The sequence below is a fragment of the Panthera uncia genome (genome assembly GCF_023721935.1).
Source record: "Panthera uncia isolate 11264 chromosome D3 unlocalized genomic scaffold, Puncia_PCG_1.0 HiC_scaffold_9, whole genome shotgun sequence".
In the NCBI taxonomy this organism is placed as follows: Eukaryota; Metazoa; Chordata; class Mammalia; order Carnivora; family Felidae; genus Panthera; species Panthera uncia.
The window spans coordinates 3,362,565-3,378,441 of record NW_026057587.1 but is presented as its reverse complement, the minus strand read 5'-3'; the positions used below and the strand labels follow the sequence as shown (position 1 = coordinate 3,378,441).

Sequence of the window (15,877 nt, the reverse complement as noted above, 5' to 3'; positions counted from 1 at the left end):
TTCCCCCTAGAGGAAAACCACCCAGTGCTCTCTGCGCGTCCTCCCCACCTCCCGACAACCTTTATGTGGGGGCGGATGCTTTTACCGTTTCCACGGGGGTGATAAAAACAACCGCTGTTAAAATACGAAACTACTTCATCGGGCTGTTATTCGCAGACCATTTACGAGGTGGGAGGGCATCATTTTCTATAAAAGGGTTTTTCAAGTTCTAGCACTTGTGGGTTTCAATTACACACCAGAGTGTTTTCAGAATGCTTGCTTCCCTTTCCTGAGCATAAAGCATAAAAGGCATCGCAACACTTAACATGTTTCTCTACAAACAAGTCATCCAGGCAAAGACGAGGCCAAATAGACTGGAAGTTTCCTGGATAAAAAAATCACTTCGGCGGCAGACATCACGCCAACCCAATACCTTAGCTCAACGACTTGTGTCACGAGGGAAAGTAAAGCCGGCTTTCAGTGAAGTCTCACCGATGACCCAGCCCCAGGCACCTCCTTGCTCCTGGGAGGCGGTGAAGCGAGGGGAGGGGCGAAGGGAAGGGAGGGGAGGGGAGGAGTGGGCACAGCAGCAGACTGGCGTGGGACTTTATCACGAGTCACACCCGCATCTGACGTGATTGACAACTTTAAGAACCGCCTTACTGTTTTTCCACCTTGGTGAATCTTTTCTGCTTGCAAAATTCTTCCTGAGAAGGACAGTAAGTTGGAGTCAAAGCTCAAACCCCAGTCTCGAAGCTCCCTCTGAACGTTATCATCTCTGTAAATTTAACATATTTACGTACCACTCAACAGAAGGAAACGGCAGGAACAGACACAGGCAAACGGACCCACTCCGACCTACAGCGCGCGTTCCCGTGTCTCCCGGGACCGGAAGCCTCGCAGCGCCAGGAAACACGCAAGGTGCCGGCCGCTGCTCCCTCCCCGCAGCCCTGGGTCCCTCCGCGATGGCCTTTCACCTGAAGTTCTGATGCCCGAACCACCTCTTCAAAGTAACCCCCTCGAGGTCGTCACCAAGACAGAACATCCGTCTGTCCAAAATGGTTCACCTTCTGCTCTACTACCTTCTTCTAACAGAAGAATGAGGCCGCGGGCTACAGAACGCGACACGCCCTGACGACAGCAGCCTCGCCTAGAAACACCAAGAGCCCGCCCCGAAGACCGCAAACGCAAAAAGGAAACCCAAACTGCGCTCTGTCGCTCCCCAAGCCCACAGAAAATAGCACAAACTGGAAGCCACGCTCCAGAGCCGTGGGGGGGACCTACTTATGAATGTAGTCAATGAGTCTTCCCACTTCGCGCTGCCTCTGTTCCGGAGTTAGTCTCGTATGGACAGCTAAGTCTTTCATCACGTTAAAATCGTTGCGCATCTTATCAGTCAGACCTTTAAACAAGACGTCGGAAGGCGCGGGTTAGTGACAAGGGTCTAGTGGGTGAACGTCTGGGGTGCAGGGTGGTGAGGACACGGGACAGGCAGCAGGAAGGGCTCCCGTGGAGGGGGAGGGGGCAGGCGTCTCGGCGAGGGTTTCAGGACTCCCCGAAGAGAACGGGGCAGCAAGCTGGGGGAGCCGGGGCGCGGCAGTACCTGTGAGATAGCAGAGCTCCGGGATGAGCATCGCGGGCCCCGGCAAGGTGCCCCCAGGGCCTCGCCTCCTCTTGGGCTGACTGACCAACACAGGCTGCTTCAGGTCCGTGATCTCTTGGTTGTATTGCTGGTCAAGAAAAGACGCCGTCACCGTTCACGGCAACACCTCTGCTAACAGGTCGGAGGACCAAGGGGTTTTTGTTCTGTGTTTTGACAACTGACGCGCACAGCAAGGCTGGTATCAGTTTCCAAGGAAGGCTAACAAGGTGCACTTTTTTTACGTTTTTATTTTTTATTTTTGAGAGAGAGAGAGCGCGTGCGCGCGCGCGCACATGCATGAGCGGGGGAGGGGCAGAGAGAGAGGGAGACACAGAATCTGACGCAGGCTCCAGGCTCTGAGCTGTCAGCCCAGAGCCCGACGTGGGGCTCGAACTCCCAGGCCGTGAGATCATGACCCGAGCCAAGGTCAGATGCTTAACTGACTGAGCCCCCAGGTGCCCCCTACAAGGTGCGTTTTTAATCCTACCAAAACGAGGTGTGATTTATGTGATCACTCATCGTTCTTTCCAAGAACTTAAGAGCCTCACTGTCCCTGACTTTATCTAAACTCTGAGTTTTAGTCACAGTTCACTTCGTTTTGTGATTTCTTGGTCTACCAACAGTAGTCTGCATACCTCTGGGTCCTCACAACAATCCCCCCAAAACTACTAGTGTTAACGGCAAGAAGCGTGGGGGAAACAAGTCTTGCTAGAACGATAAGTGTGGGGGAGGAAGAGGTTGGCATGCCAGAGAACATTTTTAATTAGGAATAGTTTTTACCAAATGTTGACACTTGGTAGAAGCTGAACTTGCCCTCAGTGAGTAGCCTTCAGATTCCCCACATCAATCGCCAGGTTTTTACAACACAAAAAGAGACAAAAATGCTGACTTCCAGGGGTTAATGGAGGCGTGCGCTGGCCTGCGGGCCTCCAGCTCGGCCCTGCAGCCTCAGAACCACGGACTGGCCTTGCATGACCTCACCAGAGTTTCCGGCCTGGTTTCCTAGAGACCTTCTTCGTGGCATCTCTCGTACCCTCTCCTGGCATCTTTTGACACCCCAGTTCATCGGGCTCTTTTTAAGAGAACCACACCTCTCTACTTGGCACACAGGACGTGAGCTTAATCAGCACGGCCGTTCCGTTGGCTCCCATCTCTTACCAACACAGTAAGAACTACTTCCTGTTCCCATCCCATGACAAGGTCCCGGCCACCCACCCTCATGAATGAAGACCTTGAATCCCAGTCTGTTCTTGACTTTGTCCTGTACCGAACTCTTCAGCAACCATTCAGGAAGAAAGCGAATTTTCCTATTTCAGGGCAGAAAACATCAGTGCTCTTATCTAACCTCTGCTCCGTGCACCTACACTACTGATTTTAGTGCTTTTTTAATTTATTTAGAGAGAGTGCACATCCGAGTGGGGGAGGGGCAGAGAGAGAGGAAGACAGAGAATCTCAGGCAGGCTCTGGGCTGTCCGTGCAGCGCCCAGTGCAGGGCTCAAACCCACCCACGAGCTGTGAGATCACGACCTGAGCCAAGACCAAGGGTCGGACACTTAACTGCCTGAGCCCCCCGGCACCCCGCACCCCTGCTCACAGCCCCCGCCCTTCTGCCTCCCGTGTCTGTTACCTGGGTGCACCCACGGGGGGGTGTGGGAGTGGAGGCAGGTGTGTCCCTATCTCACTGAGGGCTCCTTATTGCAGAACCCTGGGACCTCCTCTCTATATTCTGCTCCTTATTGCAGAACCCTGGGACCCCCTCTCTATATTCGGGGCCCGAACAGAAGCTAAAAACTGACCACGATCTTTCCTTTCAAAGGCCCTTCTCTCTCTGTGCTTCCTTAAATATGACCTTTGCTATAGAACATCCAAGCTATCACTTATCATTGAAACTGCCTCTCCACTGGGAAGTCCCAAGAATGCCTGGAATCCTTCCAACATTTCACCCTTACCCCGTTGTGATTAACTGTATAGCTAGCAGATACACCCAATGAGGCCTGGCTGTGACAGAAGTCTTCCAGAAGAAATCATCTGAGCGGAGACTGAGGCCTCAGAACACGAATGAGGCATGGAGAGCGTTCCAAGCAGGGGGAGCCCCAGGCTTAGAGGAGGCAGCCAGGGTGACAGAGGTGAGGAAGGGCAAGCAGGCCAAGGCTGCATCGCTCAGGGGCTCACTGGATACAGACCAAGTGCACTTCAATAGGCCACGGGAGCAGGGGAAACCACTTATGTGCTGTGGGTAGAAAATAACGTCCTATCTGTAGGAGTATGAAAATGGATCAGGAAGCAGGAGAAATGAAAACCGAGAGACCAGCGGAATGAGAGACAGCAGGGGCCTCCACAGGGAGGGCAGCCCCTCAGCAGGGGGAGGACTGAGGCATTTCCGGCAGGGAGATGACCAGGAGCACAGAAAGGTAAGCAGGTGGCATAGCTGTCCGCTGGCAGGAGGCTGTAACTGTCCGTCAGGCACGTGTTCGTCCACTCAAATACCTCAGTGCCTATGCGGGCACAGGGGTGGGGGGGAGGGGCACATAAACCACAAAATCCCTGCCCTTGAGGAAGTGACAGTCCCTGCAGTGACCCAGAGCAGTGCACAGGGGCCAGGTCATGGGAAAGAACATGCTCAGCGCTGGTCACGTGGAAGGAGTCTTTAAGACTTGCAAACACTGAGAACCGGAAGGCTTAGACAGGTCTGGGCTGGAGCTTGAAACTGGAGAACTGTGAACGTAGAACACTTTTAGTCTGACAACAGACGAGCCTGGAGATCACCTAGCAAGTTAAAATATAGTTAGGTCGGGGGTCGAGGCAGAGCCTCTAAGTATGCCAATGCGTAGAAGGCCACTCACGGAGAATGAGCTGCCATCTAAGACTCACGACCAGGCAGAGGAGGGGAGGACTTTCCTCTAACCTTCCTTCGGGTCTAAACCAAACTTTCCGCCGAGAACTCCTTCGTGTCTGCTGTTGACACGTACCAACTTTTCCCAACCCTGACAGGGATTACGAAACCACACAACGATGCCAACTCATTTCTCACGGTAGCCTCGAACACCCGGAAGGAATCTAGGTTAAACGTGGCCGGAGTCCTCAAGCAGTTAGAGGTTGAAAAGGGCAGTAGAGAAATCAAGCTGAGATGGCCCCTGGCCTGTTTTCATCTTGCCCAAAATGAGAACAGCTCTTAACGCGACTTCACAGAGAATCCTCTCCCTCCAGAGCGTCTGATCTTTTCATTCATAGCAGAGCAGCTCAAGGTCACACAAGAGTCGATAACCAGCAAGTAACAAGACACTTCAGGGTCACCAACCTGACGTATGATTCTGACATAAGATATAAATACAAAACAAACAGCTCATCTGCCCAGCTTTTTAGGGAAAGGAAATAATGTACTGAAAGTAGGAAAAAGAAGATAAATCTTAGCACTTCAAAACCAAGTTTTAAAATTTTAAGTGCAGAGCGTTTCACAAACACTTTTCCAGCACTTGTAACAGAGCATATGCAACCTTCTAAGGACTGAGGGGCCAGATCTGCCCCTCTCGGGACAGCAACGTTCGTGCGCGCTCCTGCATAAACACTGTGTTCTCTTCTAGTCCCAGAGGTTCTTTCTTGCCAGTGTCGTCTGTCAATTCAGCGATTACTCTGTATAAAACTAGCGCTGGAAGGTCACATAGTCAAAGGACCTAGCCTGGATGATACGAGCTGGTCTGAGGTTATCGATACGGGAGATGCAAGTTAAGAGTAACCCATAGGCAGATTCAGCTCATGCTGAAGACTCAGCCATCTTTACCCCCATCCCTGGGTGAATCTAAAAAAGTGTCCACTGTGGAATATGGGTCAGAACAGTGAACTTCTGGTGTTCACTACAGATCAGCCTGTTTGTCCTCCCCGTGCTTAAATTCAAATGTCATGTTCTGTTTGGCTGGGAAAAAGGAAACGGGCCCAAGCACTTCTCATGTGATAACGAGTTCAAGTGAACTATGCTCCGACCGCCTTAAACACGTTTCTACAGTTTTCAAAGCAATTTGTTCCATGTGTACGAGCGTTAGAAAATCCTAATGAGTAGAGTTCAGATTTCCTCGGAGGCCTAAATACCACACGTTAAGATCAGGTCCACGGCGACCCCTTACCTTCCTGTAGTACTCTAGGAAACTGACTTCAGAGCCGTCTGCTTTCTTGAAGGTGCTCTTTGGATTCTGGTCCCAGTCGATATCATCTACTCTGTATGTTTTATTGTTATACCTATGAAATGATTGAGATTTACTGGTATTTGCTTGGACGTGTAGAGATATTATTAAAAAGAACCTAAACAGAGATAGTATGTAGTCCCTACAAAATAAAATTTCAAATCGCTTAGCGATACACAATGTCCTGGGAAGAAAAGGGAAATCTTCTTAAAGACCATGCTAGATGGGTGGGGAAAGGACTAAATTACTACCAGAAAACAAAGACTGACAAGGATAAAAGTCATTAGATACCCTTTTCAGACGACTATACTCCCCGAGAACTCGTGTCTTGCGAAGGGTGACGTACACCCCTCCCCATTTTCATGCTCTTCCCACCAGTCAACTGTAGACCCTACTTTCTAACAGGATGGACCAGAAAGCCATGAGGTCTTAAGACTTGCAAAACGACTGCTGTGCATTTTTAAAAAAAGCCTTACTTGGTAAGAACAATTAAGCCTATCAGTTCTTTGGAAACTTGTTCTTGAAATTTATGCTCTTCTATTTGATGGTACAGGTTGAACATGAAGTCTAACACAGTTTCACTCCGGAGGACTTTATGACTGACGTCGGTGCAAAGCATGATGTTATTTTCGTACTGCAGGATGGAAGTGGTGAAGCCGGGCCAGATCACCAACCTGCCGAGCAGAACGAAAGTACGAAGTAACCTCTAACGCCCAAACGTGGTCTGCACGTATCACGTTGTCTTTTTCTCCTGTCTTAAGTGGGTCTAAGGTACAAAAGTCCCTGAAGTGAATAAATTTCGTTATTTCCAGGTTTCACGCGGTTCCATACAGACACCCATCTTTTTAAGATCTCGACAACGAATGTTTTCTCCTAACGTAATCTTGAAGTTCCATTTTGAATACACTCTGTTAAACTATTGCTGATGCTGGACTAAGCCTTAACAAAGCCGCCGATCGAACTGAAAGCACCTGTGATTACAAGCCTGACCCGTGTGGGCCGCACCTGAACGCACGCCACACAAAGCAACTTCTGAAGCAATCTCCTGAGCTCACAAGTTTGGTTACCCGAGACCAAATACAAATGCTGGACAGCTCTTTATGCTTCCCCAGTGGCAGATGGAGAGCATGTGACGTCTTTAAAGCCGAGTAATCCGGAAGGTCTCTCTTATTATTCGGACCAAGCTGAAACTTCACGTACCATGACGGGCACCGCTAACAGCCACCGTAGTCAACCTGATCGTCTCCAACTGGAGCACCCCTTTCCAAGTCCACGATTAAGCCCGAGGAATAGAAAGCTTCCACCTTATACAAACCTGTGATTTGGAATATCAATTGGGTCACTTGGGTTATAATAATTCCGTCCAATTTGTTGTAAATTCATGATCTTCAAGAGCCTAGAAATTCAAAAGTCAGAACAGAGACGTGAATACTGACAGGCATCTCCAGCACACAGGTCCTCACCGCACTGGTTTTTCAACCTTCCCCTTGATTTTTAATTTTTCTGTGTAGAGGGTTAGAAAACACTGACATACCTCCTGAAGATAATGTTATAGAACTGCAAACAAGTTGGTGATGTAGGTGGGAGCTCATTTGTTAAGGTGATCGTTATCCTCACGTGCTCTCCATTTCGGGTCTGACTAAATACTTCAGTAACCTGAAGCCGGAGCAGTGGAAAACCACACTTGTAATTATCAAAAGAAATAAGCCCAATCGCATAATTCCTGCTAATAAGGCAACGACAGGACTACAGAACAGTTTGAAATTAAAAAAAAAAAAAAAAACAAAGAAAAACACTAGGAGAGGAAGAGTGGTGGCGGCCCGTGTTATAAATTCAATTGTGGGGCGCCTGCGGGGCTCCGTCGGTTAAGCATCTGACTTCGGCTCAGGTCATGATCTCACGGTCCGTGGGTCTGAGCCCCGTGTCGGGCTCTGTGCTGACAGCTCAGACCCCGGAGCCCACTGCGGATTCCGTGTCTCCCTCTCTCTTTGACCCTCCCCTGCTCACCCTCACCTCTCAAAAATAAAAACGTTAAAAAAAGATTTATGAATATAATTGTAATCAAGTTACTGGGTGGATCTGAAAATGAAACAATGCCCAAGTCCCCCGTGGGTTTATTACATGAAACATCAGACTGAAGGCCGCTGGTGCTTCTCTAAAAGCTACCCTAGACTGTGGCAGTTCTGCTCTGGAGTGGGGATCCTTCATCACCCTCTCCCCGACCCGATGTTTTCAAATAACCTTGTGCTGTAGTCTTTTAGGTAAAAATAATATCGTTCCATCAAAAGCATGACACCTTCCAATTAAATCTTCATGTTGAAACAGAAGAGCTGAGCGGAGTCTTCTGGCCTCCATCAGCGGGTTATAGTCAATGTGATACTGGTACAAGGCCCACTGGGGACGGGACGTCAGTCGAAAATGGTTAGTGCTCAGCCTTACCATAATACCTGAAGACCCTGCAAAAAGGAAGTCGCATTTGATTAACAAAACAGGTTTCGTCTTCCCTGAACTCCTTCCTACTGTGGCAAGCAGACACGGTTCTGCAAACACAAGGCTGGGAATAGTACAGGACACTATAGTTCTCAGACATCTGACTTTGAGGACCACTGTCCTGTCCGGAGAAGTTCCTAAAAGCATACACTTAGGAGTAAATCCCCCTCAGACTAAGCAACGTACAACAGAACCAACCAAACCTATGGCAAAACCCTCTAAAAGAAAAACGTTATCTACATCACATGTAATAAAAGACTGCAATGCAGCTGAGGACCTCTATAACTTATTTCGTCAGAGCAGAGAGAGAGGGGGAAGTGGAACAGCCACGCGGCACCCTGAGTAGATGCAGATGCACCTCTCCTCCCCAGGACCGCGTCACGCGTGGATGTGCGAAGCGCGGAGCCTCAATTCAGCGTCCTACGTACTTGAAACGTAATCTCGTGAACACTGTGTTCTTCATAATCGCCTACCTGTCTTTGATTCTCTAACGTGGTCTAGGTTCTGTCTTGTGTTAACACCAAGGTCATGAAAGTCTCTACGACGACCTCCCCTCTCTGCTAACGATAACTCCTGAAATCCAGCGGATATCTGGAGGTCTTGAAAAAAAAAAAGAAGAAATTATACACACAGTAACGTGAAACACCAAATAAACGACAACAGCATCAACACCCCAAATCATGCCATATGAGACCCGAAAGCTACTGAGGTGCTAAAGATCACGTAGAAGGGTCCCGTCAGAGGGTTTTAGGTATCTCCGGCCATCACAACATCCTAGCTAGGACTTCTCCTATAAAGCCTTTCTCGCCATGGCCTAGTCAAGCTCTGCCGCTCCCCCACAGGACATACGTACCGTTAAAGGATTAAGACAACTGGACGGAGATTCAACAACTCAGGAGCACTTTTGTTGACTAGGAAGTTATTCTTCTCGAATCTAACTTCTGAACAACCTAAGGACCTTTTTATCAGTATTTTTCACAGCTTTATGATATAATTATAGCTACAGGAATTAGTGGTTTCTAGGTTTCAACATGTAACTTGAAATAGAAAATACAGGTCTAAAGCATAACTTCCTAATTCCTTGAACACCCAGCAGAGCAGATGGGACCGTGTGGTGCCTGTCCCATGGCCATCATGCACCTGTCCTTTTGGGACAGGTTAACTATCCGCTCATGCTTAGTTGCAAAAACCGCATATAATATCCAAAATCATTAAAGCTTTCAATTTTTACAACATATGGAAGCAGCTCATATCATAGTATGATGTGGGCCCAAGAATGAACATGGGCTTTGTGGTCACGTGTTAGAATCCTAGCTTTCAGTTAATCGGCATGATACTTCGTGTACTAGAGACTTCAGCCTTCCCAACCTCTCAGCCTTCTTTTTTAAAACACCTTACTTAGGGAACAATGTACCTAAAAGACTAGAATTCCACCTTCTCTGCAGGCAAGGACGGCGGAAGAGACTTAAGCAGAAACTTCGGGGAAAGCACCTTGGGAGGAGAGCCAGCGGCTGGCATTTCCATTCTCTGTGCCCCTGCCTGCCAATCTTGCCTGGACTCTGGTCGTGATCACCGAATGTAGGTCTTAATGACAAGAAGTTGGGACAAAAGAACAAAGTGACTGAAGAACCCAGTTTTCTTCTGGTGGCAAGTTCCAAATCTAGCACCCAACTGCCAACCTCTGGACTTCTCATTAGAGGACACGGCGGCTTGAGCAAAACATCGGGTTCCTGAAACACCTTGGAAACCAGTTATTCTAACGTCAGCTTCGACTTCTTTACGTGGAAAAGTGAGGAACTTCACGGGTATGTCGTATGTTTTAAATGAGAACATGATTTATAAAACTCCTCAAAGGTGTTGCTAAATATGTTGGTTATTGTACTTCATGATATTCAGGGGCCCTATTTCAAAGTCCTTTAGGGGTGCCTGGGTGGCTCAGTCAGTGGAGCATCCAGGTTTCGATTTCAGCTCAGGTCATGATCTCACAGTTGGGACTGAACCCCGTGTCAAGCTCCCCGCTGGCCTGCGGAGCCTGCTTGGGATTCTCTTACTCTCTCTGCCTCTTTCCTGCTCTCACGCGCACGTGTGCTCTAATAAATACGCTTTTTTCTTAAAGATAAAAAATCCTTTAAATATTTAACTATTTTTGTCTCCTTTGGTGAATTTTTTATCCCCAAAACTTTCAAATTAGAGCATCCTCGGCACTGGGTGATTAACTGTATACTAACACAGGTCAAGCGTACTGAATCCAACTTAGTAACAATGACAGGTCATAGAGGCTTTTTTCTCCTGAAAAAAATCTGAGTTTGTCTTAAAATTCCATTCCAGATACAAAAACCCATCTACAAGTTTCTGAATATAAATAATGAAGTCCATTCCCCTCTCTACACACAGTATTGCTATCACATTTAGCAACAGCATAACTGTCAACCTGTAAAGAGAACAGGTTTCAGAACGAATAAAACTGTAAACCTTGCTAATTATTAACGTACCTCATTTTATTGTGCTTTGCAGGTAGTTTTTACAACTGACGCCTTGTGGCAACCCTGCATCGAACAAGTCTACTGGGGTCATTTCTCCAACATCTGCTCGTCTCATTTCTGTGTCACGTTTCAGTAATTCTCACAACGTCTCAAACTTTTTCGTTATCGTATTTGTTACAGTGATTTGTGATCAGTAACTACAACTTGCTGAAAACTCAAATGATGGTTGGCGCTTTTTAGCAGTATTTTCGAATTAGGTACATACACTGGACACAACGCTGTTGCACACTTAGCAGACTACAGCAGTGCGAACAGTTCTTCCATACACGCCGGCAAACGCAACGCTTCACACGACTCGCCTTGTTCCAGCTGCTGTATGGCAGCGTCTGGGACCGGGCCTGCCGTATCTCTGAGGTCCACCTAGAACCTCCCCCTCCAAGCAGCTACTCGAACGACTAAAACTACACGTTAGACCTCGCTACTCTTCTACTACAGAGTCCTCGAGAATGAAAATCAATAAACAAGGTTTACTGACAATAAACCTAACTTGTCACTTCAGTTTCTAAAACCCAGCAGATTTGTGAACATTTGGGGCAAGCAGTTCCCAGTGGAGTGAAATGACGACCCCCCCCAAAGCAGTGAAATGACGTAATTTGTTATTCCAAGTGCTACTTAATCCTCACAATGGTCCTTAAAGTTAGATGCTACCTTTCTATAGATGGGAAACTGAGTTTCCACAAAATTTAAGTTCATGCACAATGGTTAATGATTAATAATGGTCAATATAGAGCATGTTTAAGAAATTAACGTATTTCCCACAATCTTATCGTAATTTTAAGGCTGCAACAGTAGGGAAATGTTTTTGAAACAACTTTAGCAAATCTAGCTGCTCGTGAACACACTGACCATGCCAAGTACTCTAAGTTTCGAAGGAACAAAGGCATCAAAATTAGAAGAGGAAGTGACTGCATAACACCCTATAAATTTAGAGAGATTAATGCCTATAAATGAATTCTCATCAGGCAGCTTAAAAAACAAAACATCACATATCAGAATAGTTAACAGGTAATTGGATACATAACTAAAGACCATTCCAGACTTCTCACGGACTCTTCAAATGTAGCACTATTTTTAATTTTTTAATGTTTATTTCTTTCTGAGACACAGAGACAGAGAGAGAGAGAGAGAAAGCGTGAGCAGGGGAGGAGCAGAGAGAGCGGGAGACACAGAATCTGAAGCAGGATCCACGCTCTGAGCTGTGAGCACAGAGCCTCATGCAGGGCTTGAACCCACAAACTGCAAGACCATGACCTGAGCCGAAGTTGGACGCTTAAACAACTGAGCCACCCGGGTGCCCCTCAAATGTAGCACTATTAACTGACATTTTCCCTCAAACGTGTCTGAACAAAAACACACACATACTCACGTATGCGTTAAAAATACGAAGCTAACGCTGTCTCACCACCCGATCCTGTCTGCCGTAGCCCAGGCGAGGGTCTACACCCCTGAGCGTGGTAACAAGGTGCCGTGCCGTTAGTGCGACAGTTCTCTCCGACCCTTCGGGCAGGCATTCCCGGTGTGGGGCAGGGTGTGTGACGGCCCTCACACGGTCATGCTGTCCCTGCCCCGGCCCGTCGGGTGCACTCCCAGGAGGGGACGTGCTAACGACAGGGCACCGTCACGGCTGCTACACGTTACAAAAGTCGGTACAACCGTACAACCCCTCGGGAGGACAGTGCCGGCCTGACAACCACCAACATCGGCAAAGCGGTAAGACAGAACAACAGACAGGTAAACAAAATGTTCGTTTGATTTCACTTTCTTCCACGAGGCTGTTTTCATTAGTCTTTGCACTTCTCAGTGCACTGCCCTCCCCTTTCCTCTGCCCGCCTCCCAGCAGCCTGCTAGACATAACGGGTTTTATAGGAGTGTTGTGTGGGCCACAGACCCAGCCCCACCATCACTTCCCCAAGTTTCCAGGCTTCCGACACGGACAGCGGCTGTCACGGCACCGTTTACGTGGCTCTGACACCACAGACTCATCCAGGGGCTCCTCTGACGTTCGTGGATCTCACTGGATAGGACCAGACCTCTGGAGTACATGGGGGGTCACTCACGGAGCAAAGCCGGGTACAAGCTTCGCCTCGTCACCAGCTGTCCCCACGCTGGTTTACAGAACAGCCCGTCTCCCGTGGCCACCCCGGCAAGAAAGCCAGCGTCATTACATCAGGTCCCGCATGTACAGGGGAGCTTTTCCTACACTGAAACCAAACTTAACTGTTGAAGGATCTTACATCAAGCGCCCAAGTAATCCAGGTTTGTAACAAAGTAATGAAAAAGCACAATTTCTGGAATCAGAACTGGTGTTCTGACCTCGCCAGCTGTGGCAACTTTGGCCCCCAAGTTTCTGTGCCTGAGAAACGGGGGAAGCCAACACAACACATAAGACGCCGTGTCCTGCAAAGCAAAGTCAGAAACGTTACAGGTGGTCTAGCTTTTGGTGAAATCACTAAAGATGCCCCAAGAATGTTCTAAGTGGCTAACGAGCGAAGCAGCAGACGTAGGATTGGTTCAGAACTACTTTGTGAGGGCCACTCCGGGGGCCTGGCGAGGACACGCTCTTGCGTTCCAAGAAGGAGAGAAACCCCGTGGCGCCCAACACAGCCTGAGCGCGCTTGTCATACTTCAGAGGACTGTGGCTTTTCATCGTAAGGGGTCTGCACAGCGGCTGCCGTGCCAGGTCCACCGCGCGCGCGAAGTCTTTTCACCCTCCTTTCACCTTGTGACTCGGCCGGCGCTCCGCCTGCTCCTCTCTGTCGTCCACGGCCAACTAACTCCCCCTCTGCTGCCGGCTGCTGAGGCCGAGGCTGGACGAAGCCAGGGGGCTGACTCTACAGGTACATGCAAATAAACAGCAGGCTTTTCACGTCAAAGGTCACACGACAGAGGAAACCGTCTTAAACACGACTGAGACACTCAAACAAAAGTCATCTCAATCAGAAATCCAACGCTGTGTTCCCACAGAGCAGTTTCTTCAAAAAGGGTCACTAACCGAAGAACCGACTCTTAAGATCCTCAGGAAAGGGAACATGATCGTCTTTGTTCCCCTCCCGTGGCCATCACAGGACAGTCGTTTACCCTTATTTTCAACAGCCCAAGTTGATAAAGATCTAACAGATTTGGGGCGCCCGGGTGGCTCAGTCGGTTAAGCGTCTGACTTCGGTTCACGTCATGATCTCCCGTTTTGTGAGTTCGAGCCCCAGGCCGGGCTCTGTACTGACTCCAGCCCAGAGCCTGGAGCCTGTTTCGGACTCTGTGTCTCCTTCTCTCTGCCCCTCCCCCACTCTGTCTCTCAGAAATAAACACTACAGTTTAAAAAGCAGACTTAACAGATTTTTGTTTCCTAAAGGTCGTTTCTGCAGTTAGAAAATGGTAAAGCACTCACGGCAGGGGCCCCCACATGCTGCACCGTCTCCTGACCGCGAGCCCTTCCTCGTGCTCTCGCTCTGGCTCGCCCGGTCATTTTTCTTCCTTGAGAGAAAACAATCACAAACACAATACTCAATGTGCACAATTTGACTGTTTCTACGACGTGACCTTTAAGCCTCAAGATTCTAAAAGAAGCTCCTGAATTATCACGTATCTTCCTAACCTGTCCTCTAACGAACTCGAGCGCTGGCGGGGCGGCACTAAAGCAGAAGACCTGTTTTAATACAGTGTCTCATTTTCATTGCACTACTGTTTTTTTTTTTTTTAATAGTTAAAAGTTTACTCATTTTGAGAGCGAGGGAATGCAAATGCGGGAGAGGCAGAAAGGGAAAGAGGGGGACAGAGAGAATCCCACATGGGCTCTGTGCTGACAAAACAGAGCGGGGGCTCGAACTCGCAAATCAGGATCTGAGACAGAGCTGGACGCTTAACCGACGGAGCCCCCCAGGCGCCCTGAATTATCGTTTTATACAGACGCAGGGAGAAAACTGTTTAGAAGCGTCTGAGGGTGGGGACTAGCTCTTTCACACCCAGACACGCATCTAGGACACCGGGCACTGGTGGCACGGGCAGGCCCTTCGCGGGACTCACGCGCGTGCGCGCCCAAACGAGTGTCTGTGACAGCACATCACTCGCGCTCCACAATCTCTCTCTCGGGGAAAAAGGACGGAGTCACTTAACTACTCCGTTATTGCTCTTGCTACTTCTGACCCAACGCTTCTCTCCAACACCGTGTTCGTAAGGCCCTGGGGGCCAGGACGGGTGCTGGGCGGCAGAGACATTACCACGCCAAGTTTCCCCACCCGCTCACCCCCACCAGAGTGGACAGCAGTATCGTCGGGTTGTTCAGGTGTAGACCTCAGAGCTAGTCGGCCCGAACCCCACTCCTTCACAGAAGTGACCCTGAGCACATCACACAACCTGGACTCCTCTCTGATCCGTGATAGGGAGTTAATAACCTACCACACAGGTCCAGTGTGCGGTGCGAGTGAGAACACACACGAGGCACTTGACACACAGTGAACGTTCAACATCAGCTGTAGTAGGAAAGGCACGCTAAATTGGAGCCACAAATTTTTTAAAGCTTAACGGGGCAAATAAACAACGTTCTCATACAAAAAGCAAGCAGGAACTGATTTACACGCTGAAGTGTGCCTCCAACGGAGCTAGCACTTACACGGAGCTGGAAGATTAGAACTGGAAGGGAGACGGTGCCTGTCTTCCCCAGCAGGGCGAGGCGCTGAGTGTGGCTGGTCGGCAGGACTGGGAGCCGCCCAGGGACTCCAGGTACCAGGAAGGCAGGCTGGTGAGCTCGGAGGCAGGCACAGATCCGAATGCACAGGGCCCTGCAGACAACGGGGTGGGGTGCCACGAAGGTTCTAATTACGGAGGGGCGGGCTGTGACACTTACATTTAAGATCACTCTGCTTCACATCCCATTTTCATCTTTTTTTCCAGTGTGAACAGCTTCTAAAATCCTTGCTGTACGAGGGCCTTCCTAGAAAGACCAACCTAATGACATCCTCCAACTGGGAAAGCCCTCTTTGACTTCCTGTTGTGTTCCACAGGATCGGAAGCAAATCCTCAAACTTACCAAATTGTAGAAACCTTCACGATCT

At 48.9% G+C, this 15,877-nt stretch overlaps 2 protein-coding genes across 5 annotated transcripts in view; both read right to left on the bottom strand.

The window, feature by feature from the left end:
• RAN (RAN, member RAS oncogene family) overlaps positions 1-15,877 on the bottom strand; it is a 595,260-nt gene that overhangs the window by 340,721 nt on the left and 238,662 nt on the right. The window lies entirely within an intron of this gene.
• Positions 1-15,877, bottom strand: part of PIWIL1 (piwi like RNA-mediated gene silencing 1) — a 31,181-nt gene that overhangs the window by 13,643 nt on the left and 1,661 nt on the right. For all 4 annotated transcript variants that reach the window (XM_049620678.1, XM_049620681.1, XM_049620679.1 and 1 more), the window contains exons 2-13: positions 15,436-15,604; positions 14,215-14,300; positions 13,549-13,660; positions 8,760-8,885; positions 8,038-8,252; positions 7,331-7,452; positions 7,112-7,192; positions 6,273-6,470; positions 5,740-5,851; positions 1,583-1,709; positions 1,264-1,381; positions 643-757 (exon numbers count right to left, since the gene is read on the bottom strand). In XM_049620678.1, the coding sequence (XP_049476635.1) occupies positions 643-757; positions 1,264-1,381; positions 1,583-1,709; positions 5,740-5,851; positions 6,273-6,470; positions 7,112-7,192; positions 7,331-7,452; positions 8,038-8,252; positions 8,760-8,885; positions 13,549-13,660; positions 14,215-14,292 (1,404 nt within the window). In that variant the 5' untranslated portion in view covers positions 14,293-14,300; positions 15,436-15,604. The remainder of the gene's footprint in view (positions 1-642; positions 758-1,263; positions 1,382-1,582; positions 1,710-5,739; positions 5,852-6,272; positions 6,471-7,111; positions 7,193-7,330; positions 7,453-8,037; positions 8,253-8,759; positions 8,886-13,548; positions 13,661-14,214; positions 14,301-15,435; positions 15,605-15,877) is intronic.